This window comes from Carlito syrichta, unplaced genomic scaffold (assembly GCF_000164805.1).
Source record: "Carlito syrichta isolate Samal-C Ts95f unplaced genomic scaffold, Tarsius_syrichta-2.0.1 Scaffold302449, whole genome shotgun sequence".
NCBI lineage: Eukaryota > Metazoa > Chordata > Mammalia > Primates > Tarsiidae > Carlito > Carlito syrichta.
The window spans coordinates 396961-423713 of NW_007246545.1; the positions used below are offsets into that span (position 1 = coordinate 396961).

At 36.4% G+C, this 26753-nt stretch overlaps 1 protein-coding gene across 1 annotated transcript in view; it reads left to right on the forward strand.

Annotated features, from left to right (window-relative positions):
• Nucleotides 1-26753, forward strand: part of KIAA0586 (KIAA0586 ortholog) — a 110441-nt gene that overhangs the window by 31367 nt on the left and 52321 nt on the right. Inside the window, exons 16-26 of the mRNA XM_008056687.2 lie at nt 1931-2125; nt 3406-3593; nt 8527-8637; nt 9757-9837; nt 11738-11928; nt 13961-14079; nt 17993-18192; nt 22887-23046; nt 23473-23695; nt 24219-24466; nt 25710-25786. Of these exons, the coding sequence (XP_008054878.1) occupies nt 1931-2125; nt 3406-3593; nt 8527-8637; nt 9757-9837; nt 11738-11928; nt 13961-14079; nt 17993-18192; nt 22887-23046; nt 23473-23695; nt 24219-24466; nt 25710-25786 (1793 nt within the window). The remainder of the gene's footprint in view (nt 1-1930; nt 2126-3405; nt 3594-8526; nt 8638-9756; nt 9838-11737; nt 11929-13960; nt 14080-17992; nt 18193-22886; nt 23047-23472; nt 23696-24218; nt 24467-25709; nt 25787-26753) is intronic.

Below are 26753 nucleotides of genomic sequence, written 5' to 3' on the forward strand. Positions count from 1 at the left end.
CTAATACATATTAAATGCTAAACACATATATTTTGAGTAAACATGCAAGAAAAATATCCATTCAATAGAATGAATGACTGCCAGAGAACAAGATGAGAAAATATGAATATGGCACTAAAATTTTTCTTCCTGGGAATATAAATAAAAGGAAGCTATATTTAAAAGTCTAAGAGCGTAAACACACCCATGTGTTAAAATTAAAAATGTAATATCAGGAAATTATTTAGAAATATTTTAGTCTCTTTTCCTTTGCACTTTTACTTTTTTCTTTTCTTCACTTTTCTTGGGTTCCATAGAAATTTATATACTCTTTTCCAGAGACATATACTCAAATTTTTAATTTTTTAAAATTTAGAATGTAAAGAAGAGCAAACATATGGACTTCACAGCAACTTGGATGGATTTAGAATCTATCATACTCAGTGATCTATCACAGAAACAAAGAACAGAATACTATATGGTCTCACTCATAAGCAGACCTTGAACAATTATCATAATACTATAAGAAAGGGATTGGCAGTTGAGGGAAACTGCCAGGGGAGGGAGGAGCATACCTCTTCAACAAGGATACCTGCATAATGAACATTTGTATACCTAAGCCTGAATCATACCCCACATCTTTATAATAAAGAAAAAACAATTTAGGATGTAATATTTATATATATCTACCTCATAGGAATAGAAAAAATGTACAGTCGTCCCCTTTCTCCATAGGGGATATGTTCCAAGACCCACAGTGGATGCCTGAAACTGTGACTGGTACTTAACTGTACTATGTTTTTGTGTTGATATGCTGGACAAAGGGGTGACACATCCTGGGCAGAGTGGAGTGGGACAACAAAAGATTTCATCACACTGCTTAGAATTAGAATGGCATGCCATTTAAAACATATGAATTGTTTATTTCTGGAATTTTCCATTTAATATTTTCTAACCATTTTTGTTTATGGGTAATGAGATTGGGGAAAGCAAAACCATGGATAAAGAGGGACTATTGTATAATGATATTCACTTCTGTAAGGTTTAATTAAATACAGAATTAGAGTATCTGTTCATAACTTCAATAACCTCAATAACATAACTCATAATAAAGGCTGATAATTCAGAATTATGTTATGTATAATGAGAAGATTAAAAAAACCCAATTCCAAAAAATGATCATTAACTTTTGGTTCCTATGGAAAAAAATTAATGAGTTCAGCCATACTATTTTGAGTATTTTTCAGAATCTTTTCTTTTTTTTTTTTTTGAGTTGGAATCTCACTCTGTCACCCAGGCTGGAGTGGCACGCTCATGGCCACTGCAGCCTTAACCTGCTTCCACCTCAGCCTCCCAAGTAACTGGAACTATAGGCGTGTGCCACCATGTTAATTTTTTGATTTATTGTAGAGATGAGGTCTCACTAAATTGCCCAGATTGTTCTCGAACCCCTGGAGTCAGGCAATCCTCTCGCCTCTGCCTCCCAAAGTGCTGGGATTACAGGCTTGAGGCACTTTGCCTGGCTGTTTTTCAGAATCTTTATGCAACATTTTTTCTAGTCATTGTATCTATTTTGTCTTAACAGCTGTACAAGTTGTATATCTGTTTAGGAGCTGCCAAACTATGGCCTCTAGGTGAACTGCTTTTGCAAATAAAGTTTTATTTGAGCCTAGCCATGCTCATTCATTTATGTATTGTCCATGGCTGCTTTCATGCACAACAGCAGAGTTTGAGTAGTTACAACTGAGATCACATGGCCCACAAGACTAAAATATTTACTCTCTGGCCATTTAAGAAGTTTGCCAGCTGCTAGTTTAGGTAGTACTTCTGTTTTGATATTATTATATAGAATGAGGTTTTTCTGTGAAGAAAAGTTGTAGTATTTCTAGATGGCTGGGTAGTAAATATTCAAACAATATTTTAAAATATCTGCTGTTGATGATTATTGCAGGCACTAAAGTAAAGTCAATAAGAACACAAACTGACATTTATGCAACAAAACCTATGAAAATGGATTCTAAAGTGAAGCATTCCATTACTACACTACCTCATGGCGATCAGCAGTATTTGTTCAGCCCAAGCAGAGAAATGCCTACTTTTTCAGGTGCGCTGGAAGGTCATCTAATTCCTATGGCAATTCTTTTAGGTAAGAACCAACGAAATATGTGGGGTGAATTTTAAATTTGTATCAATAGTAGTGGAACTTAGAAAATGTTACTTATACAACAGTTACCTACCCCCCCCTTGTTTATAATTGTAGGGAAGGCCTCAGAATGTATCTTATGCTGTGTAATAGCATTTTCTGAAATGATAGGTTCCTGCTGTTGTTTCACTCACAAGAAACATTTTTTTGATATTTTATAGAATACTACTGTAGATGAAATAAAATAGTTTTAAATGCCAGATGCAGTGGCTCGGGCCTGTAATCCCAGCACTTTGGGAGGCTGAGATAGGAGAGTCACTTGATCCCAGGAGTTCGAGATTAGCCTGGGTATCATAGTGAGACCTTGTCTTACAAAAAAAAAAAAAATTAGCCAGGTGTGATGGTGTATGCCTGTAGTTCTAGCTACTTGGGGGGCTGAGGCAGAAGGATGGGCTGAGCCCAGGAGTTTGAGGCTATAGTGAGCCATGATCACAGTGCTACTGCACTCCAGCTTGGGCAGCAGAGTGAGACTCTGACTCAAAAAAAAAACAAAAACAACTTAGATCTGTAATGGACATTCATAATAATTTAAGAATACAAGAAGTTTGATTGGCTTGTTATTATTGTCATATCTTAGGGTAAGTACTTTAAAGTACTTTTAGGTAGTTTTTGTTTGTTTATTTGTTTTTGTAGAGACCAGGTCTCACTACATTGCTTAGGCTGATCTTGAACTCCTGGGCTCAAGCAATCCTCTTGTCTTGGCCTCCCAAAGTGCTGGGATTACAGACATGAGCCACTGTGCCCAACCTGTTTTATGTAGTTTTGAATTTGGTTTTGATAAGTAAAAGTTGTGTGGTTATATATTCTAAGCACATATTTGTTTATTTACTTATTTGAAGTCTCTCAGAGTCATCATGTTAAAAATTGAACAGATTGTTTTTGCTCTCACACCAGATCTTCAAATCTAATTAGTTCTTTTTTTCCTTTCAGTGTTATTGCTGTTCTTGATTTTGATGAATGATTTAAATATGAATAATTTTTAACATAACTTTTTATTTTTGATATTATAGGTCAATGGCATGTCAACATGGTAGTTATTGTCTGTTCAAACATGCCTTCAAGGGTGTGTTGACAGTGGTGATGATAGAGGGAGAGGTGACTGTCGTTTCCCTTATATGTGCTTTCCCTTATATGAGAGTACAGCCACAAAGATCCAAGGGTGTATTAGATTTTTTTTCTTTATTTCTGAACTAGCTGACATGTTTCTCCCTTAAACTTCTTAGGACAAACCCAAAGTAACAGTGATTCCATGCCATCTACGGGAGTAATTGTAAGTAAGCCACACCCTATAACAGTGACCACATCTATTCCTCCATCATCTCAAAAAACAGAAACTGGAGTAAAGAAACCTAACATAGCAGTTGTAGAAATGAAGTCAGAGAAAAAGGATCCTCCTCAACTTACTGTGCAGGTATGCTGGGACACATGAGTAGAGAATTTTAAGGACACAAAAAAAATCTTTGGGTTAACATTAGTACTTAAAATTTGTTACATTACCTAATGGAAACTTTGGTTATATCATGGCTCCTTTATTCTTTAAAACTGTGATGTTAGTATGATGTCTATATCCTTGTTGGTATGATTTAAGCTACTCTTCTAGGCCAGTGATTTATATCCAGGTGTCTTGATGATATTCTAAAGGGAACAATTGAACTGTGTATTTTTATTAATTAGAAAAATTAATTTGTATGATTTATATAATTAATACTACAAACGTTGCACAAACATATGAGAATACTTGAATTTTTGCAGAGAAAACTTTTTTTTTTTCCCTGAGTTGGAGTCTCATTCTGTCGCCCAGACTGGAGTGCAGTGGCCGCTCCCGGCCACCGCAGCCTCGACCTGCTGGGCTCTGGTGATCCTTCCGCCTCAGCCTTCCAAGTAGCCGGAACTGTTTAAAAAACGCCCAGCTGTTTTTTAAACAGAGACAAGGTACTGCCAAGTTGTCTAGGCTGGTCTTGAACCCCTGGACTCAGACCATCCTCTAGTCTCTGCCTTCCAAAGTGCTGGCATTACAGGCATGAGCCACTGCACCAGGCCCATTACAGTCTTTTCAAATAATTGAGGCTATTTCTGAAATACTCTATTATACTGGATCAGCACCAAAATTCTCTAACTTTTCTAAATCTTTGTTTTTTCATATAAAAGACTGATCTTAAAGGTCAAATATTTTTTTTTTTGAGCTGGAGTCTTGCTCAGTCGCCCAGACGAGTGCAGCGGCCGCTCCCAGCCACCGCAGCCTTGCCTGCTGGGCTCTGGCGATCCTTCCGCCTCAGCCTTCCAAGTAGCCGGAATTACAGGCATGTGCTACCACGCCCGGCTGATTTTTTGATTTATTGTAGAGATGAGGTCTTGCTGCCCAGGCGGGTCTCGAACCCGCGGGCTCAGGCAATCCACTCACCTCAGCCTCCCAAAGGCGCGGGATTACAGGCTGAGCCACTGAGCCCGGCTAGGGTCAAGTTTTTAAAAAATCTCATAGTTACTGTCAGTTTTTTAAAATTAGAATTTCACTAAAACAAGCCACATGCAGTGACTCACACCCATAATTCCAGTACTTTGAGAGACTGAGATGGGAGGATCACTTGAGCCTAGGAGTTCCATCCTGGATAACACAGACAGACCTTGTTTCTACAAAAAATTAGAAAATTAGCCAGGCATGGTAGTGTGTGCCTGTACTTCCAGCTATTTGGGAGGCTGAGATGGAAGGATCACCTGAGCCCAGGTGGTGTTTGCCTGTGGTTCCAGCTATTTGGAAGGATCACCTGAGCCCAGCAGGTTGAGGCTGCAGTGGCTGTGAGTGTGCCACTGCACTCTAGCCTAGGAAGCAGAGTGAGAGTCCTACTCAAAAAAAAAAGAGAGAGAGAGAAAAGAATGTGATGGAGACTTCATAAATCAGTGGGAAATAGGATTCTTGAAAAATTGAAGATAATTGTATAGAATTTTTATCAAAACTGAAGCTAAGTCTAGATATGAAAGAAGAAAACTTATGTATGATAGAAAAATACATATTTGAATCTATAAAACCTATAGCTTACATATGTAAAACAATCCTAAGCTGGAAAGTAACAGGGTCAAACTGATGTTAGAGAATGATCTTTCTTTTTACGATATGGAAGATAGGTTAACAAGGGAGAAGACTTGGAGGCAGGGATCCCAGCTCAGAGGATGTTGGGGTCAACTACATGAGAGTCAGTTGTGTCTGAAACCAAGGTAGACGTAGCGAGTATAAAGAGGAATCAGAATGTGAAGAAGGCAGAATCGCCCTTGAGAGCCAGGGCTGCAGAAGAGAAAAACGAGCTTTTAGTTTTGCTATTACCAATAAACCTGCTGTGAACATTCTTGTAAAGCTTCTACATGAATGGACATTTTCATTTCCCTGGGATAAATGTTCAAGGGTGGAGTTGCTAGATTATATTACTCTCCCTGAGACATGTCCTTTTCCTGCCATCTGCTGGCTAAGAAATGAACTGTCTGATTTGCATTTTAAAAGAAGACGTGATATAGTTTCATGTGTGCACGTCAAAGAGCTCTTTTTGATAAAGGAGGAATCTATTAAAACTCTTGCATTGGTCAAGATCATGCAGAAAATGGAAAAACAAGCACTGTCTGTGAGTTTTGAGGGAATAGACATGGCTGGAATTTAGTAACATTTTGCTGGATGACTGCTCAGGACAGGCTAACCAAGGAGGTGGCAATTTTAGGTCATCTTTTGGCAGGTAATTGTTACCCAAATCATCTTCAGATGTCAGCCTTTCACAGGGAACACTAAAGAGAAATCAATACGTGTTCTAGTGAAAAAGTAAAGCCATGCCTGTTTCTGACCTAAAGGACTATAAATAGGAAATGGTCTGTTTTTCATTCATATGTCTCTTGAGTTTCCATCTGTACTTTCTTCCTGTCTTATATGTGACCTTGCTAAAATCATTTAGCTATTCTATATTTATTTGTCTTTCTTGTAAAATGTATGTAACTTAGGTAATATACTAGGACTTTGATTCTGAGAGTCTTTAAAGAGGTGGATTACATATTAATTCAGCTTTGCAAACACTGCATAGTGTCAAATAACCTGTGAACCCAGCCCCCATTCTTTTCATCATGCTGGCCCTGTTAGGCCCAGTGGAAAGTGACATTCTGCATTCAAACATTTATCCTGGTAGACTGGGATCCAGCTGCAGAAGTTGAAGTCTTCACTAGTTCTGGGCAAAAGTGAATATGAGTGTTTACATGTGGCTTATTATTGACCAATCAGGAGGCATGTGTAGGAAAGTGTTCGTCAACTATGGTAAACTTTTTGGTTGATTTATTCCAACCACTGTGTCCATCTCACTGTTCGTTTTTACTTACAAACAGTCTGGACACTCTAGTACTTAGACTTCTCAAGGATTGGACTCATGTTTGAAGCAGGACAAATGAGTTTTCTTGGGCAAGTTAATGTGCACCCTGGGAAACAGAAGACTTGCCTCATTCTTGGGTCCTGACCACTAAGGAGACAATAAACCTGGAGCTGTCAGGTGCCACCTACAGACTCCCAGTACTGGTTTTTGACTGGATACTGCTCCCTGAGCCATCCATTTGTATTGTGCAAATTTACACATAGAGGACAGCCTCAACCCGCCAGCCCAAGCGATTCCCAGAGACTTAGCAATCACCAGCGTAGCTAGACATACACTTTATTCTCATGGAGCGACTTCCACCCTGCAGCTAAAATTGACAATGTGTTTTCACAGCTGAGTTGTTGGGGCTGAGTCAGTCGGTCTCAGGAAGATTCCTGGCCTTGTGATTGATGGATACATGTGTGCAATGAAGCCCTGATCTGGAGTGGAACCTTTCAACTCCTCGTCATTCTTCCAGGGCAGGGAACTAGCATGAGCAAATACATCCCTCACTTGGAGCACTCTTTGGGTGTCCTTCTGACAGTACAGGCTTATTAACCCAGAGAGGTTCAGCAGCTGTGGGAGGTTTGGGAGACCTGGGCATGTGTTATCCTGGAGAGCTCCTTGAATCAAGCATGGACCCAGTCAATGTGTGTTGAATAAATGAATGTTGTTAAATTCATGGAAGAATTTAAGGAATCCAAATTGGGAGAAAAAGATCCTAAGTAAAAAGGAAAACACCATATACTGAGAACATAGAAAGGAAGATGCTAGTAAAGAATTCATTTTAAAATATAAAGATCTCCATAAATTAATAAAAAGACATGTAGGTCCAAATCCAGAAATATCCTAAGGGCATGAAAAAGACTCTCCAAAAGAGGAAATACAGTTTATCAGCAAGCAAATTGAGTCATTTAAATTTTGCTAGTAACCAAGACAATGCACATTGAAATAACAATCATATGTCTCCATTTAAACACTGCTATTAATGAAACAATATTATGTAATTTGGATGAGGGTTGTGTATAACTTAGAATTAATTATGTTTTTGGTGATACAAATAGAGGTTGTTTGGATTGTATTTTGCCTGTAATTACCAAGAATCTGAAATATTCATGCCCTGTGGCCCAAGAAGTTAATTTTTTTTTTTTTTTTTTTGAGTTGGAGTCTCACTCTGTCTCCCAGGCTAGAGTGTAGTGGCATGCTTACCACTACTGGACTCTCGACCTGCTGGGCTCAGGTGAACCTTCTGCCTCAATCTTCCAAGTAGCTGGAACTACAGGCGTGTGCTTCCACACTCGGCTAATTTTTTGATTTATTATAGAGACGAGGTCTTGCCAAGTTGCCTAAACTGGTCTTGAACCCCCAGGCTCAGGCAGTCCTCTCGCCTCTGCCTCTCAAAGTGCTGGGATTATAGACGTGAGCCACCATGTTTTGCTAGGAAGTTAATCTAGCATAATGAAATAAACTTTAGTAAGTAAACCCTTGTATATATGAAAAGTTTTTGTACTGTGTATATATACATATATATTTAACAGTGGAAAATTAGAAAATTGGGAAATGTTTAATAATAGGAATATAATTAAATAAGGTATATTTTTTGAAATATTGTATAGTCATTTAAAAATATAATTATGAGGTCAATACAGAAACATTATAAATTGTTTACACTTCATTGTAATAACAATGAAAAATCAAGAAGGAAAACTGTTTTAAAATTTAGCTATGCATAAGTGAGCAGTAAAAGACGAAAAGAATAATGAGAATGAAATTACCTTAAGATAGTAGGATTTTTGTATGTTTTCTTCTTTATTTTCTATATTTGTAAAATATGCTTTAATAATTTAAAAATTTTGTTATCCATTGACTTCATAATAAAAACTTCAAAGGCATGTTTTGTTTTACACATACATACACACACTTTTGAGACAAAATGATAAATGAAAAGCTGAATGCTGTGTTCTGTTTTAGGTATTACCCAGTGTAGATATTGATAGCATTTCAAATGGTAGTGCTGATGTGGGTTCACCCCTGCTCAGTCCCAAAGAAGCATGTCTTCCTCCTCTGCAAACCTGGATACAGGTATATTTCAAAATTTAATCTTAAAATTTTTGAGTAATGTGTGACTATAGATGTTAACTGTGTTATTCCATTCAAAGCCTTCTATCATAATCATAATTTATTTTAATAATTCAGATTTTGAGAAAAAGTTTAAAAATGAATTTCAAATTGTTTATGAATGTGAGAGTTTGTTATCAACTCTTACATTTATAAAATATTCAGAAAGTGATAATCCTTAGTGTAACTTTTTGGTAACTTAAGTTGTGAAACTGTCATACATGAAGAAAGAGTTGCTGTCTCTTTGGTGAAGAATTTTTGATTTGCATGGGTATTATAGATTTTATGAATGTTAATTTTATAGTGATAATTGGAGATCATATTTTGGGTTACTTTATCATTATACTCTTGACATAATGCAAAATATGCATTTTTCCTGGTATTTATTTACTTCTGAATAATGCAGTTATGGCTTTACTACACAGCAAAATAGCACTGTAACTTACTCCAGGTTTCATCTGTTGCAAGCAGATTTGGTCACTGAGGGTACAGTTTTAAAGAATCAACATTCTCTCATGATCACAAACAATGAAACAGAACTGACCCTAAATGGCATTTGTGCCTAATTTAATTTTTTTATGAGTAATTCTTTTCACTAGAAGTTTGTTGAAACTTATATAGCAAATAATTCATTTTTGGACTGTTTATCATTCTGTTCTCAGTAAGAGGCTATTGTGATTTTCAGTGACTAGGTTTTATATAGTGAGGACTAGTGTTTAAATTTGTAAAGTGACTATTTTGTTTATTTTTCTAAATTGTTTCATTCTGTATCTTTTTTTGTGAGTTCATTTATGTGCATACTTAATTCTAGGAGAGAAATTACAATTATATCAACCTGTTGATCAGTTAAGTTTCAATATTGATGAAGTCCTTAACAGAAAAATTGTTATTTAATTTTTTATAGCTATTGAAATGGCAAGCTAATGGCTTGGGGACTACCTTGGATTTCATTTACTAATTAAATCAATTCTCAATGGGATATTAAAAAATTCAGGGCCATGTAATTACAGACATACAATAGGTAGAAATATGATAAATTGCATGTAAATTAACAACAAAAACTTTCTGAAATTACTTTCTTAGGCTCCAGAAATTATGAAGGTAGATGAAGGAGAGGTGAAACTTCCAGGAACTAACTTTGATGAAGTAATTGATGTCATACAGGTAACAAAGCTTAAAAACCATGAGAAATTATTTTTTTACCAGTATTTTTCCAGGTGGCTGTCTTTTGACTATCAATATTATGTTACAGTGCTTTGAGAAACTTGCTTTTACTTTTAATTTAAATTTGCTTTTTTTTTTTTTGAGTCGGAGTCTCACTATGTCACCCAGGCTGGAGTACAATGGCACACTCACAGCCACCACAGCCTTGACCGACTGGGCTCAGGCGATCCTTCAACATCAGCCTTTCAAGTAGCTGAACCTACCGGCATGCTCCTCCATGCCCAGCTTTTTTTTTTTTTTTTTTTAATTATAGAGATGACATCTCGTCAAGTTGCCCAGGCTAGTCTTGAACCCCTGGACTCAGGCAGTCCTCTTGCCTCCAAAGTGCTGGAATTACAGGCTTGAGCCACCACGCTGGGTGTAAATATATTTTTATTTTTAAAAATTATATAGTTGTTACTGTTAGTACTGTATTGTCTTTGATGTTTATCATCTGTCTGCCTCCATGAAACATAATGATTGTCTGCTGTTTCCCACCTAGATCTTATCATTCCTATTTCCTGCTTTCTTCTTTCTTTTAATTTCCTTTGGCTTCCCTCCCTCCAGTCTGTTCTTTTCTTGATTCCATTACTTTAATCTATTTTTATTTCTGGATTAGTGGCAAGGTCATTAGTTATATTGAGAAAAAAGTAAGAAGTTTAAAATCCAAGAGAAGATCCCATGTGGAAGGAAGAGTTATAGAAATGACAGAAATAGTAAAATAGGAGGGAAAAAAAGGGGAAGCAAAATATAAAGTATGGAAGAAAAGATCGTAGGACATCGGAACTACTTGAATGTTATGTCAGTAGACTTTCAAGAAGACATTTCTTCATGTTTCTTTGACTTTCAGAGCTAAGAACAGTTTTGTTAATTATAAAATGAAATCAAATTTTAGAATATGCAGAGCTATGCAATGTATTGTTATTTGCCCTAAGGCATGACTTTTCTCATGTGAGTATTTGAAGGCAGAGACCTTATTCACCTTTATAGTCCTAATGCCTAACAAGGATATTATATAACTGTTTATTCAATTTATAGGTGAAAGAAGCAGTTGTAGAAATAGCAAAGGACTTGGAGTTCAAAGACAAGTGTTCCTGTCCTTCTTCTGCCACTTATTAGCTGTGGACTTGATTTTTCAATGGGATATTATTGAGTTACAATATTTAAAGAAACTGAACTTTTAAAAAGATATATATTGAATTATTTATAGACAAAATGATAATCTGTGATTTATTGCAAAATGAGTGAAGAGGAAAGTGAATGCGGGACAGTCTAGATGACACGAAGTTAACCATGAATTGATAATTACATGCTTCATGTTATTTATATAGAGCAGATATAGTATATGGGCGTTATTGTGTTTACTTTTAAGCACGTGTGATATTTTTCATAGCAAAAAGTTTTAAAATTCCAGAAATAACTATTTTGATCATGATGTGATGATACAAATAATGTGTAAGATGGTCTAATTGCATATTTAAAGGTAAATTACAGGTTCTGAAAGAGCAAACAGTGATATTTGAAAGCATTAGTTTTGTTTTTTTTGATGGTAAATTAAGTTTATAAATTTCTAGAGGGAAATGTTAATAATGCTTTATGCAGGAATAAAATTCTAGTTTATTTTATGATTGTATAAAATGAATATTGGGTTTTAAAAAGTTAAACTAATGGTGTAATTAAAATTTTTTCAATCTGATATGTATTTTTGCCAGTTGTATATATGTTAGTTAGTGTGATGCTATCTAATTAGAAATACTGTTAATTAATTTAGAAGTGTTGATTAATTTTCCTACTTATCATTGGTACTCAGTAAATATTAAACAGATACATGAATATAATACTTTGTTTTTACTGTTACCAGGAAGAGGAAGAACATGATGAAATTCCAGACTCTGAACCAGTTCTAGAGTTTAACAGAAGTGTTAAAGTTGATGCTACAAAATATAATGGTCCTCCATTTCCACCAGTTGCTTCTACCCTTCAGCCTACTGCTGATATTCTGGATAAAGTGATTGAGAGAAAAGAAACATTGGAAAATAGCTTAATTCGGTGGTGAGTTTACAGTGGTACTGGTATGAATAAAATATAAATGAATAGTATTAAATTTTGGTTGAAAAATCTTCTCTGTTTTCTTTTGTTTATTAAACTTTCTTTGCTTTAGTCGCTGGAATGTATTTGATGTAATGCTGAGAACTTAACTAATTGTTAGAGATATTGTTTCTGTCCTTGAGTATTTGTACTTAAGCTGCCTACTACAGCAAAGGAGACTCATGTTAAGTAACAGAAGCCTTAAAAATGTACATATTCTGGCTGGGCTCGGTGGCTCAGCCTGTAATCCCAGCGCTTTGGAAGACTGAGGTGAGTGGTTTGCCTGAGCCCACGGGTTCAAGACCCGCCTTGGCAACTTGGCGAGACCTCATCTCTACAATAAATCAAAAATTAGCCGGGTGTGGTAGCGCGCGCCTGTAGTTCCAGCTGCTTGGAAGGCTGAGGCAGAAGGATTGCCGGAGCCCAGTAGGTCGAGGCTGCGGTGGCTGGGAACGTGCCACTGCACTCCAGTCTGGGCAACAGAGTGAGACTACAACTTAAAAAAAAAATGTACGTATTCTTTAATCCAGTGATTCCCTTCCAGAAATGTATCCTAAGGAAATAGTTAATGGTTCTGTTGCTAGGTCATACCATACCTAGCACTACAAGGAGGCATTGTTTTGAGTTTCTTGCATACTTACAAACAATAAGTCATAATGTGTAATGATTGTTACATGTTACAATTGTTTACATATTACAATTATTACATATTATACCAACAATTATAATTTGTTATTACATGTTGCATAAGAATATAAAATGAACTCTAATATTATCTCTATTTTTACTTGTGAGAAGCCTTAAGGAAGTTATGAAGTAAACAAAATGACTGAATATTAATATAGTTACTAAAATTTAGATTTAGAAGAATATTTAATGATGTTAAAAGATATTCATACCATAATGGTATATAAGCAAAGCAAGGTATTAATACTATACTGGTATATAAACAAAGCAGGATACTAACAATGTAACCCCAAGAACTTACTCAAAAATAAATATACATTGAACAAGAGTTTAAAAAGCATATATACCAAATTAACTATGTTTATCCCTGAATATAGGTTTGAGAATGAGCCTTATTAATTTTTAAATAATTTTTATATATTTTCTGCAGTGAAAATTATTTTTTGATTATATCTTTGATTATTTGCTTAATAATATTTTTAAAGACGTCTATGAGTTGCTCTAAATAAATGTACCAGAAAAGTCTCCTATTGTGTTCCCCTTCCCCTTCCTGAAAATGACCTAAAAATATTTATTTATTAATTTTTGACTAGGCTTCTCACTCTGTCGCTGTGGTTGGAGTGCTGTGGCACTGTCAGGTTCACTGTAGACTCAACCTCCTGGGCTCAAGAGATCCTTCTGCTTCAGCCTCCTGAGTAGCTGGGATTACAGTCGTGTGCCACCGTGCCCCGCCAATTTTTAGAAATATTTATTTTGTAGAGACAAGGTCTTGCTGTGTTGCCCAGGCTGCTCTTGAACTCTTGGGCTCCAGCTGTCCTGCTACCTAGGCTTCCCAAAGTGTTGGGATTACAGGCGTGTTAAAAGGAAAGGTACCCTGTATCACAGCCTTTATATTTAGTTCCTTGAAGAGAGGGCAACTGGACTTCTTTTCTAGCTCTGATCTTACATGGTTTTATATGCATGCTTTCAAAGTGGGAATGAGACAGTTTCGGTGTATAATATACCAATTCATCATCGACCCATAGTATTTTAATTTAGGAGTTAAATTAGCTTTTCATTAGACTAATCTGAAAGATTTCAATTTGATTTTATGAACTATGTCCCATAAAGAGATTCAGTTTCATGCGGTTTATCTTGTTTAGGAGATAACATTTTATATTTTTCTTTTTTCCAGATTTAGTTTTTCATATTTAACTGCTTTCACATGTAAATGTTTGTGTCCATGGGTAAAGTTTATTTTTAAGTGTAGTATGTCTAACATTTTATACATTTCAATTAAATTTAGGAATATTAACTTTTATCCCCCCAGGGTAGAACAAGAAATAATGTCAAGAATTATCTCTGGGCTCTTTCCAATCCAGCAACATGCCATACCTGATGTCAGTGTTTCAGTCAGTGAGGCAAGCGAACCACTGACTTCTGACATTGGTAAGTGACATTGTTATTATTAAAGGACAAAACCTTTAGTCTGTTGTGGATTTATATGTTCCAGAGGTCAAGTAATTCCTCCAAGTGACAAAAGATAAGCTCTTCCAATCTCATCTCCCTGTACTTCCCTGTGGTGATGGCTGATTCTCTCTCACCCCTTATTTCATAATGCAGCTTTCAGATTATTAAGCCATTCTCTGTATCTCCCACCTCAAATCTTTTATTCCCATATTAATTTATATATGTTTTTGCTAAAGTAATTATCAGATTATGTTATGGTTGGTTTACATATCTGTCTCACTCACTATCTATATACAACTCAGGATTAATGCTGTTTATCCTTTAGTGCCTAGTCCTTGACTAGCACCTCATAAGAGTTTAAGTATTCGTGGAATGGTGAAATGAGCCTCTTTATGGAGCCCATGCCATTCTTTTCCTCTTTCTTCCTCTGTATCTTTCCCCTTCTCCTCTTCTCCATTAAAAAAAAATTTCTTTCTCCTCCTCTTCCTCCTCCTCCCCCTTTTCTCTTTTTTCCCTCCTCCCTCTTTTCCATGAGCTTTTTGAGGTTTAGTTTACTTGCCATGAAATTCACCAATTCTTAATGTATAGTTTGACAAATTTTGAGAAATATACATAGCTATACACTAGCTATACATGAGATACAAAAACATTTCCATCATTCCCTCAAGTTCCAGTATGCCACTTTGCAGTCCATTTCTTACCCCCTACTCGTGCCCATTGGCCTCACTGTATTTTTATCTTTTCTAGAATTTCTTTTATTTATTTATTTTTAATTATATTTTTTATTTTAAAATTGTGGGGTACAGTTAAGTGTTAGGTATACAGATATGCATTGTGCAGGTACTCTTGTTGATGAGGTGTGTGCCCCACTTCCCCAGACAGATATTGACTACCGTTAATCTCACCTCCCTGTCCCTCTCTTTCCCCCCCATAGTTTCCCGCCATTGTCAATCCTTTAGAATTTCATACATATGTAACCATAGACTATTTAGTCGTTTACTGGCTAGCTTCTTTCATTTAGCATACTGTTTTGATGATCATGCTATTGCATGTAGTATTATACTGTGTAGCTATATCATTATTTATTAGCCCATTTGCCAGCTGATACACATTTATAGTCTTTTAGTTTTGGCTGTTATGGATTAAGCTGCTATGAACATTTGCAAACAAATCTTCATTTAGATACATCTTTTAATTTTGGTTGGTAATATGATAAGTAAATGTTTCACTTCATAAGAAACTGCTAAATTTTTCCCAAAGTGGGTGCACTATTTTGCATTTCACCCAGAAGTATATGAGAATTCCTGTTGCTCCATATCCTCTCCAACACTTGTTGTTGTCAGTATTAGTTCTAGCTGTTCCAAACATATGTGGAAATGGCTCATTGTGGTTTTTATTTGCATTTCCCTAATTATATTAATAACTAAGTAGTGTAATTATTAATGATGGCTAATGATGTGCACCTTTTCATGTGCTTTTTGCCATCTGTATATTTGGTGAAGTATCTTTTCAAATCTTGTGCCCATTTTTAAATTGGAGTTTGTGTTTTAATATTATTGAGTATAAAGTTCTTTGTCAGCTGGGCGTGGTGGCTCACGCCTCTAATCCCAGCAATTCAGAAGGCAGAGGTTAGAGGATTGCCTGATGACGGGGGTTCCAGACCAGCCTAGGCAGCTTGGTGAGACCTTGTCCTTACAATAAATTTTAAAAATTAACCAGGCGTTGTGGCGCACACCTGTGGTTCCAGCTACTTGGAAGGCAAGGCAGAAGGATTGTCTGAGCCCAGTGGGTCAAGGATGTGGTGGCTGTGAGTGTGCCACTGCACTCTAGCCTGGGTGACAGAGTGAGACTCTGACTAAAAAAAAAAGAAAAGAAAAGAAAAGAAAAACTAAATGTTCTTTTTTTTAAAAAAAAATTCTGTGTATCATTATCTCTACTTTTTTTCCTTCTTTCTAGTCTCACAATAACCGACTTTTTCTCCCTCATAGACTATCCTTTAACAGTCCAAATAGTGCACCCACTTTGGGAAAGATTTAGCAGAGTCTGTATTTACTGCTTTGATTTTAATTTCTCATGGTCTGCCTTCTCTTTAGTCCTTAGGGGTTTGCTTTCTGCCCTCCCCCTTCAAGAAACCTCTTTCTCACAGCATTTGGTTCAGAAACACTTCTCTTTTTCAAATTCTTGTTTTACTAGATGGCTCAGGCATGGGCTCTATTGACACCTGTGATTCATAAAATGTTCTACTGGTTTTGTCTTCTTAGACTTTATTCTGTTGCTCTTCCTCCTGGGTTTTTTTTTTTTTAACTTTTTCAAGACCTTCATTTTTCCCATTTTATTTTCTGCTACTCATCTAAAATTTATTTATAGTTTCTGTGCTCTGACCTTTATTATATTTTTCTAGTTCCCCTTGCCATTAGTTATCCTGTGTCAGTTGATGACCCCTAAGCCATGCATCTGGCTGAAAACTTGTAGTTCTGCCTGTTGATGAATATTCCACTTGATGCTCCACTGGCATCCCATCCCTGGCCTGTCCAAAATGTGTCTCATTTTCTATCCAAACCTTCTCTTTCTTTGTTCTATATTTTTGCTAATTATATCACAGTTTTCCCAGCACCCAATCTCTAAAGCCTTGGAGTTATTGATCAGTTTTGTTTTCTTTGCACTTTCTCAGTTCCCACTCAGCCATAGTCTACATCCCAGCTCCATGCAGTTTATTGTCACACTTGGTTAATTCATATTATTTAGTATCTCTCATGTGCCTGCTTCTACTGTTACTACCCCAGGTTTTCTTTCCCACTGTTACTATCCCATTTTTTGAAAAGAAGAAAAAGAATAAACAACACAATTACAAGAAAATGTATGTTTTCCTGGATGAAAATTTTAAAATATCCAAATTGGTCATTAGATCCCATTCTCTTCTCTGTAAAAGCGTGTTTGTTTGTTTTTGTTTTGCCAGTGTTTGCATAGAGCTTTTGTACCTTTTAAAAGAGATGCTCTGATTTTTGGTCATGCCCAAACATCGAATTATGGAAACTAAAAAGGAAATGTATCAGCATACGTTGTTGAATATAAATTTGGGATTGAAATAGTCTCTGCTGTGGTAACTCCAGAGTAAATTGCTGTTATAACTCAGCAAGTGATCCCTAGATGCTTATACTCACTTCTCACTTTTGAGGGAATTCTAGATATTGCTGTCATAGTTGCACTAGTTAAGGAGTACCCTAAAGGAGTACTTATTTCTCCATCAGATTATACAGGCCATTGCTCACATATTTTCCACACAGAGCTTTATAAATTTCACCACTTAAAGTTGAGTAAAGTCTCTTTAGGATGTTTTACTTAATTGTATGTACATACATGTTGGCGAAAAGTCAGCCCATTCCGAAAATTAATATACCCATAGGACGTCTGATAACAAACACCTAAACTGCTATAGAGGTTTTAGGAAGATGAGCCTATAATGTTCATAACTGATGTACCTGAAACTAGAAAGAAGGAAAGTTTGCCTTCATATTTAGTGTGTTCTTTTGTTTTGGTCAAGATCTGTCATAGAGCTTCCTGTTGCTCTACTCTTAAAAATGTGGATTTTTTTCAGATGAGGACATTTAATGTGGATGCAAGACCTTTTTATCACTAAATTCTATAGTAGTAGGGAAAAACAGGTCATATAAGTATATTTCATCAGTATTTGGTTTGTTTAGAGAGGATGTTTGTTATGCAAGTTATCATCTTAGTCTTTTTCATGATAAGTAGGTATGTTTATATTTTCATTTGTATTCCTCTTCCCACCCTATATACACATATATTGGTATCTCTAAAATTTTAAGAATTAAGGTTTGAGTTTCAAGCATGTTTCTTGCTCAGTTATTTCTGAAATTCTTTCATTTTTTAGTGGAAGGCACAAGCAGTGGTGCTCTACAGCTTTTTGTTGATGCTGGAGTTCCTGTGAATTCAGACATGATTAGCCATTTTGTGAATGAAGCTCTTGCTGAGATTATTGCTGTCATGCTGGGTGACAGAGAAACAAAGAAGCAAGGACCTGCTGCTACAAGTGCTTCTGGGGATGTTTCAACAAATGAAACATTCTTACGGGTAGGAATGACTCTCCTGTCATGACTTAGAGTTCTGGGGAATTTTTGTTACATTTATTAAAGAACAGAAATATAGGTAAATTTTAAACTGCATACCATAAGACTGTTAATCTTATTATGGATTTTTGTTGTTATGTAAATATTATTATATAAAAATAAGGCTATTTATTTAGACAAGGTCTCACTATGTTATCCTCTTGTTGCTATAGTTAAAGTAATAGTAACATTTTCCCGAACATTTTCTTTTAAAAACTTTTAAATCTGTAGAATAGTTCAAAGTGTGACACGGTGATCATCTGTACCGTTTACTATTTCATTGTCCCTCCATGTACATTGGGGATTGGTTCCAGGACCACTATGTACACCAAAATCCTCTCATACTCAAGTCCTGCAGTTGGCCCTATAGAACCCAGGTAAATGAAATGTTAACCCAAGAAAATGACTGACAGTGGTGGGAAACTGTTGGGGGGGAGGGGAAGGGAGGTGGGATTAACAATAGTAAATATCTGTCTGGGGACAAAGAGACAGCTCTTAGCAACAAGGGTGCCTGAACAAAGCATATTTGTATACCTAACCTTTAACTGTATCCCACAATATCATAATAAAAAATATTGATTATAAAAAAAAAGAAATGTTAACCCTCCACATATGTGGGTTCCATATCCCACGAATACTGTATTTTTGTTTCGTGTTTGGTTGAAAAAGAATCCTTGTGTAAGTGGACCTTAACACTCCAAATTTGTATTTTTCAAGGATCTGTATTCAGCAATTGATAATATTTTGGCATATTATAAATCTGTTGTTATATGTGCTATATATTATATATCCTTTAAAAGCCAATTGAAAGTTGCAGATGCAGACATCATGACATTTTACCTCAAAAACATCAGCAGCATCTTCCAAAAATAAGATGCTTTCTTACATAAATGGCATTCCATTATAAGACATCCCAAGTTTAATTTTTTTTTTTTTTTTTTTTTTGAGTCAGAGTCTCACTCTGGCGCCTAGGCTGGAGTGTAGTGACACACTCATGGTTACCACGACCTCAGCCTGCTGGACTCAGGCAATATTTCTGCCTCAGCCTTCCAAGTAGCTGGAACCACAGGAATGCTCCACCATGCCAGACTAATTTTTTGATTTATTGTAGAGACGAGGTCTTGCCAAGTTGCCCAGGCTGGCCTCGAACTCCTTGGCTTAGGCAGTTCTCTCGCCTTGGCCTCCCAAAGTGCTGGGATTACAGGTGTGAGCCACCATGCCCAGCCAACATTGATATATTAATAATATAGAATGTAGAGACCATATTCAAATTTTTCCAGTTGTTCAAAAAATGTCCCTTATGGCTTTTTTTTTTTTTTTTTTTTTGAGTTGGAGTCTCACTCTGTCGCCCAGACTGGAGTGCAGTGGCTGCTCCCGGCCACCGCAGCCTTGCCTGCTGGTCTCCGGCGATCCTTCCACCTCAGCCTTCTGAATAGCCGGAATTACAGGCATGCGCTACCACACCTGGCTGATTTTTTGATTTATTGTAGAGATGAGGTCTCACTGCCCAGGTGGGTCTTGAACCCGCGGGCTCAGGCAATCCACTCACCTCAGCCTCCCAAAGACACGGGATTATAGGCTGAGCCACCGAGCCCGGTTCTTTATGGCTTTTTTTAAAATTTGAGTTGGAGTCTCACTCCGTCGCCCAGGCTGGAGTGCAGTGGCACGCTCATGGCCACCCCAGCGAAGACCTACTGGGTTCTGGCAATCCTTCCCCCTCAACCTTCCAAGTAGCCACAACTACAGGTGTGTGCTACCATGCCCAGCTGATTTTTTATTTGTTTTAGAGATGAGGCCTTGACAAGTTGCATGGGCTGGTCTCAAACCTGCAGCCTCAGGCAATCCACTTGCCTCTGCCTCCCAAAGTGTTGGGACTTCAGGCTGAGCCTCCGAGCCCACCAGTTTTTTTTTTTTTTTAAATCAGATGTAACCAAGGATCAGAGGTTACTTTGGGTTATATAAACCGATGTTTTTAATCATCAGAAGCAATTATATTTTAGGTACTTTTATTGTTTATTTAATTAGTCTTACTATATTAAATAGAATTTCTAACCTATTATGGCAACATGAAATCATACATAGCCAAAATTTGCTCTGTATTACCATCGTTTAAAACTCTATAGTCAGGCTGGGCTCAATGGCTCAGCCTATAATCCCAGCACTTTAGGAGACTGAGGCGAGTGAATTGCCTGAGCCGAGGGGGTTCAAGAACAGCCTGGGCAACTTGGCAAGACCTCATCTCTACAATAAATACAAAATTAGCCAGGTATAGTTCTGGCTACTTGGAAGGCTGAGGTGGAAGGATTGCCAGAGCCCAGTAGGTTGACGCTGAGGTGGGCCGTGAGTGTACCACTGCACTCCAGCGGGCGACAGTGTGAGACCCCAACTCAAAAAACAAACAAAAAAAAGAAGCATATTTGTATACCTAACCCTTAACTGTACCCCACAATATCAAAATTAAAAATATTGATATATTAAAAAAAAACAACTTTGTAGTCATTTGTAGCCTATTGACCACATTTTATATAGCTAAAACATTTAAATTCATTCGCTGTTTTAACATAAAGTTGATATATTATCGTATTTGACTCTGATAAAGATTGGTGTGGTATCCTTTGATTAGTGTGCTAAGCATTTGCTCTATAGTTTTGATCTGTGCTTTATTAGCTCATTAGTAATGCATGTGGTACAAATGTTAGGTTTATGTTTTTCTCTGTGTCAATTACTTTGGTTTGATTTTTGTCCGTGTACTGCATATATTTTCATGAGGGTGATTATATTAGAAAATGTAGAAAAACCAGTGTAAATAGCCTGGATTTTGAAGTTGGTAACACCAGAATTCGAACCTCAACCTCTGTTACTTTAGTCTTATCTGTATGATAGTGGTAGAATACTTAAGAGTTTTGACCATGGTTTTACCAAAATTTGCTTACTGAATATATAGTAGGGCAAGCTCTCCTTCTTTCCTCTTGATTTGTTATTCCTTATCCTCAGAGTTGCCATGACTTTTCTTAGCTTTTTGACCTTTTAAATATATTTTATTTTGCTATTTTTAAAACATTTTTTTTTTGTAGAAGTGGGACTTTGCTATGTTGCCTAGGCTAGTCTTGAACTTCTGACCTCAAGTGATCCTTCTACTTCAGCCTCCCAAAATGCTGAGATTATAGGCATGAGCCATCACTCCCTTCATGTATTTCTTTCATTTTAAACTGAAGACTAAGAATATGTTAATTATTAAGCAATGCTATAGCATTTCTAATATGCTTCATGCCTTTAAATTGCATGTTAATTTGCAACTCATAATACAGAATAAAAGCTAATCATCCTAAGAAAGACTTTTTATAATGGAAAGAAAAAGACAAATAATGTATATTTTAAATGGGCAAAGGAAATGACTAGATACCCCCCCACACACAAATTGCCCATATACTTATGAAAAGATGAAGACAGTTAACCTCACTAATCATAAGAAAAAAATTTACTGAAATTCCAGTTTTACGGATCAAATAGGTAAAACTCTGAAGTATTGATAAGCCTTGGAGAAATGGGCATTCTTATACCTTCTGGTGGTAGTGTAAACGAGTAAAATCCTATAGCAGGAAATTTGGCAATATCTATTCAAATTAAAAACACATTAAGCTCTTTAACAGAGCAATTGCACTTCTGGAAATTAATTCTGTAGATAAATCAATGTACATAGTAAGTGACTTAAGTCAAGATTATTTGATAACTCTAAGGAAGGGTGCTGGGTAGAAAAGATGAGTAGGATAGTGATAATTTGCACTATTATCCTTTTGTACTGTTTGAATTCTAAACCATTTTAATGACTACCAATTCAGCAAATTAATGTTAAATTGTTCAATTTTTTCCTTCCCCAGTACTTTCCATTTCCCTATTGTCTTCATCGCTTCCCAATCCCCACTTTTCTTATCCTTCCATTACTTTTTACGTGCTGTGTTATTTTGTGCTAAAAGTTTGATTTAAACCAAAATTTTTTTTAGATTCAAGGTGTACATGTGCAGGTTTATTTATAGGTATATTGTGTGATGGTGAGGCTTAGGCTTCTGTTGAACCTGTTATTCAGGTAGTAAGCATGATACCCAGTGGGTAGTTTTTCAACCCTTATTTTCCTCCCTCCACCCCCGTTAGGAGTCCCCATTTTCTGTTGTCCCATCCTTATGCCCAAGTGTACCCAGTGTTTTGCTCCCACTTATAAGTGAGAACATGCAGTATTCAGTTTTCAGTTTGTGTTAATTCACTAAGAATAATCGCTTCCAGCTGCGTTCACATTGCTACAAAGGATATAATATCATCAGTTAAAATGCTTCCTTTCTGTTTCATGGCCTGTCCTTCAAGTTTGTAGTTGGGTTTGATCTTCAACTTTATCTGTTTAATCTTCCTCTTTGTTTTAAAAGAGGGCATTGACTTCTTTGGGGCCTACTACAGAGGCAGAGTTATTTCAATTGCCTGAGGCTTTCTGCTGGCCAGTCTTAGACTAACAGCTAGCCATTGAAGAGACAAAAGTACTTAAGGCTTCAGTTTTCCTCTCATCCATTTAAATCACATGCAGCCTGTGCATGAGCTCAAACTGTTATGTCAAAGTACTTTTACTTAGGTGATTATAAGCACAATTTATCTTGTTTTATTAACTTATTTTAGGCAAGAGTATGTACTCCAGTGGCTACCCCACAGCCAACACCTCCCTGCTCACCCTCATCACCTCCTAAGGAACAGGTGTTAGTAAAAACTCCAGATTCTTCTCCCTGCGATTCAGCTCATGATGTGGCTTTTCCTGTGGACGAAGTATTTGCTGAAAATGGTAGAAACCGTATTCCTATAACTCAGTTTTAATTTTAGCAATATTAAATAAAATTTCATAATTGTCTTATAAGTTAATGCTTAAATAGGTCAAGATATGCTACTTGTTGCTTACTAGGTTTTAGTAAACCATTTTTTTCTTGCAAGGAAGCATGGGAATTGGTTGCCACTTCTTAAAGTACATAATCCAGTAGATGCTTGGACTACTTTAAGTATATAGTAGTGTTATAAGTGATGTCTATGCTTTACTAAATTAGTGTAGGAGTTTTCCCATTAATGGCTACCATTATCATCATCATTATTAGTTATTATTACTATTATCAGTATGCCAAAATGTTAAGGGATGTCTGAAGCAATGTATCTTGCCTTCCTATGGAGTTGTTTACTGACTTACTTTTTCCTGTCTTTTAAAAAAATATGTACTTAGGAAGTGAAATGCCTGCCATCACACCTTTTACTACTCCAGCAGTTACTCCTGTTGCTACACCTCCTCCAGCAGCAGCCCTTACTCCAACCTTGTCAGAGATTTCCATTGATAAAGTGAAGGTATTAGGTCCAGAGCTTCCCAAGCCATGGGGTAATGGAGACCTGCCACTGGAAGAAGAGAACCCGAGCTCTCTTCAAGAAGAGCATCTTCATCCAAAAGCCATGTAAATGCAAACATGTTCCCTAGTAACTATATGTTCCAACTTAAGCTTGATTTATGTGACCCATTGGAAACATAGAAGTGAGAAACAAGGTTTATAAACAACAAACTACTTTATACTTTGGAAGAAGTTTCATAAATTTAGTTTTTAAAAATTTTTATCAAACTTATACCATTACCTTTTCTTAAAAAGCTTGAAGCACTGAAATAAAGAAAGCTATCTCTTATATTGTTAAGAAATAGAAGGCAACTTCTCCCCAGTATGGATCATTATTTACTATGATCAGTTTATATTACTGTATGTCCTTTTGTAGATTCATTTTATGGCCAGAAGAGCTTTCAAGATGGCCTATGATTAAAGCATAAAAACAATTTTAGAAAAATAGATCCTGATAGTTTTAGGCGTGCAGATTATAGAAATACCTTGCTAAAGGAGACATAGTACCGTTGAGTCAATTTTTTTATATCAAAGTGAATGTAGGCCTTCAGTGACCTAATAAGTTCAAAATATGCCTTTATCTTCTTAGTGTAATGTCTGTGGCTAAGGATGAAGAACCTGAGAGTATGGATTTCCCTGCTCAGCCTGCACCTCCAGAGCCAGTTCCCCTTACACCATTTTCTGCCAGCACCAAGGCTCCTTCCCCCTCACAGACACCAAATTCTGGTTCGTCAACACTGGAAAGCACCTTGAGTGTCACTGAAACGGAAACTCTAGTTAGAACCATCTCTGAAGGAGAAATTTTATGTAGCTATGGTAAAAAATTGGCTTCCAAGAGTAAGTTAATTTATATTAATAGATTTCATTGGTTAGATTATGATGATTCCCTAAGTAATATTTTTCTGTTTAAAGTGTTTTTAGTTAATTTGAAAGATTTAACATGGTATACTAAAAAGAATAGGGGATCTGTGTAATTTAGTTAACTTTTCTGTGTCTTAATTTCAGAAAGTAAAATCACCCTCCAGAAAGAATATCATCCTTAACAGTTTGGTGTATGCCCTTCAAGTCTTTTTTTTGTTCATGCATATATAATCACCTAAATACATGCATATTATGTGTATGTTTATCTTTGAGATAGGATCATACTATGTATATTGTTTTGAAGCATAAATTTTTTGCTTAATAATATATTGTGGACATCTTTCAATATCAGTTCATATAGATTTACTTCGTTTTTTAAATGACTGTGTAGTCTATTTAAAGGCCTTAGTGCAGGGCATTTAGATTGTTTTTTGTTGCTTTTTTTTTTTTTTTTTTTTTGAGTTGAAGTCTCACTCTGTCGCCCAGACTGGAGTGCAGTGGCCGTTCCCGGCCACCGCAGCCTCGACCTACTGGGCTCCGGCGATCCTTCCGCCTCAGCCTTCGAAGTAGCTGGAACTACAGATACGCGCTACCACGCCCAGCTAATTTTTGATTTATTGTAGAGATGAGGTCTCGCCAAGTTGCCCAGGCGGGTCTCGAACCTGCAGGCTCAGGCAATCCACTCACCTCAGCCTCCCAAAGGCGTGGGATTACAGGCTGAGCCACTGAGCCCGGCTAGACTGTTTTCAGTATTTCCAGGCTGTACAAACACAGTGACCATCCTTGCACATATACATGTCTTTGTGCACTTATCTGATAATTTCCTTAGAATACATGCCTAGAAGTGGAAATGCTGAGTGCAATTTAAAGTACAGATACATTGCCAACTTAAAAGGTTTTTAGCTTACAATTGTAATCAGATTTAATTACATCATCAGTCTGTAGGAATGTCCATTTCTCAATTACATAGCTATAGTTGACATTTATAGTTCTTTTTAATTTCTGACAAGCTGGTAGATAAAACAAAAAATCTCATCTTTGTTATAAGTTGCACTTTTTAAAAAGCTGGTGAGATTGAGTAGTTTGTGAATTACTTGTATTTTGCCAATATTTTCATTGTGGTGTAAGTTTAAATGTGACGTTCTATGGCTTTATGGTCAGATTATTAACTAAATTTATGTTTCTTCTTTTTTCTAAATTTCTACATTTTATTTTCTAGTTTTAGGAGATGGAGGATTATGTCTGACAAACCTAAATGATAGCTTATCCAGCACTCTACGTGATGCTCTTGAAATGGTAAGGAATGATTTATTCCAACATTGAATTCTGACAAAGGAGCATCTTGACAAACTTGTTGCCATTTATTAGGTGTCTTCTCAATTATTTAAGTTATAGATACAAAATTTAGTAAAATATCCTTAAATAATTTAAGGTTTCGTACACATTTCATTATATAATTTATCATAACTGAGAATTTTATTTATTTTTTTTGGAAAAAATATTCAATATTTTTTATTATGGTGTTGTGGGGTACAGTTAAGGGTTAGGTATACAAGTACGTTTCATTCAGGCCTGTGAGAATTTTTAAAAAGTATTATTAACTTCCGTGGCTTCACTAGTCAAAGAATACACATTTATAGACTGTGAGTTCTACAAAAGATTAAAAAAAGGAAAAATACACATTTAATGAAATTAGATAATGAAATCTAGTTCAGTGATAAATTTCACCTGCTTATGTTGTCATTACAATATTTTAGGCCGGATCTTAGCTCCTCAAACCAACTTTCTTGTATTACATTTGTTTTCCCCTAACCATTATTATAATCTTTTGTGCTAATGAATATAAAAATTTAATGACTGAAAAAGAAAGACAAGTAAGATCCAAGAATACTGACCCTTCCTAGTTATTATCTAGTCTTCAGAAGAAAAAAATTGGCATTTAAAATATATTATATATAATGTAAGTTTCATACAGAAATTATAGTAGAGAAATTTTCCTTTGAAAAGCCTTTTTCTTTTTTCTTTTTTTCTGAGTCAGAGTCTCACTCTGTCACCCAGACTGGAGTGCAGTGGCCACTCCCGGCCACTGCAACCTCTACCTGCTGGGCTCCGGCGATCCTTCCGCTTCAGCCTTCCAAGTAGCTGGAACTACAGGTGTGTGCTACCACGCCCAGCTAATTTTTGATTTATTGTAGAGATGATGTCTCGCCAAGTTGTCCAGGCGTGTCTCAATCCCGCGGGCTCAGGCAATTCACTCACCTCG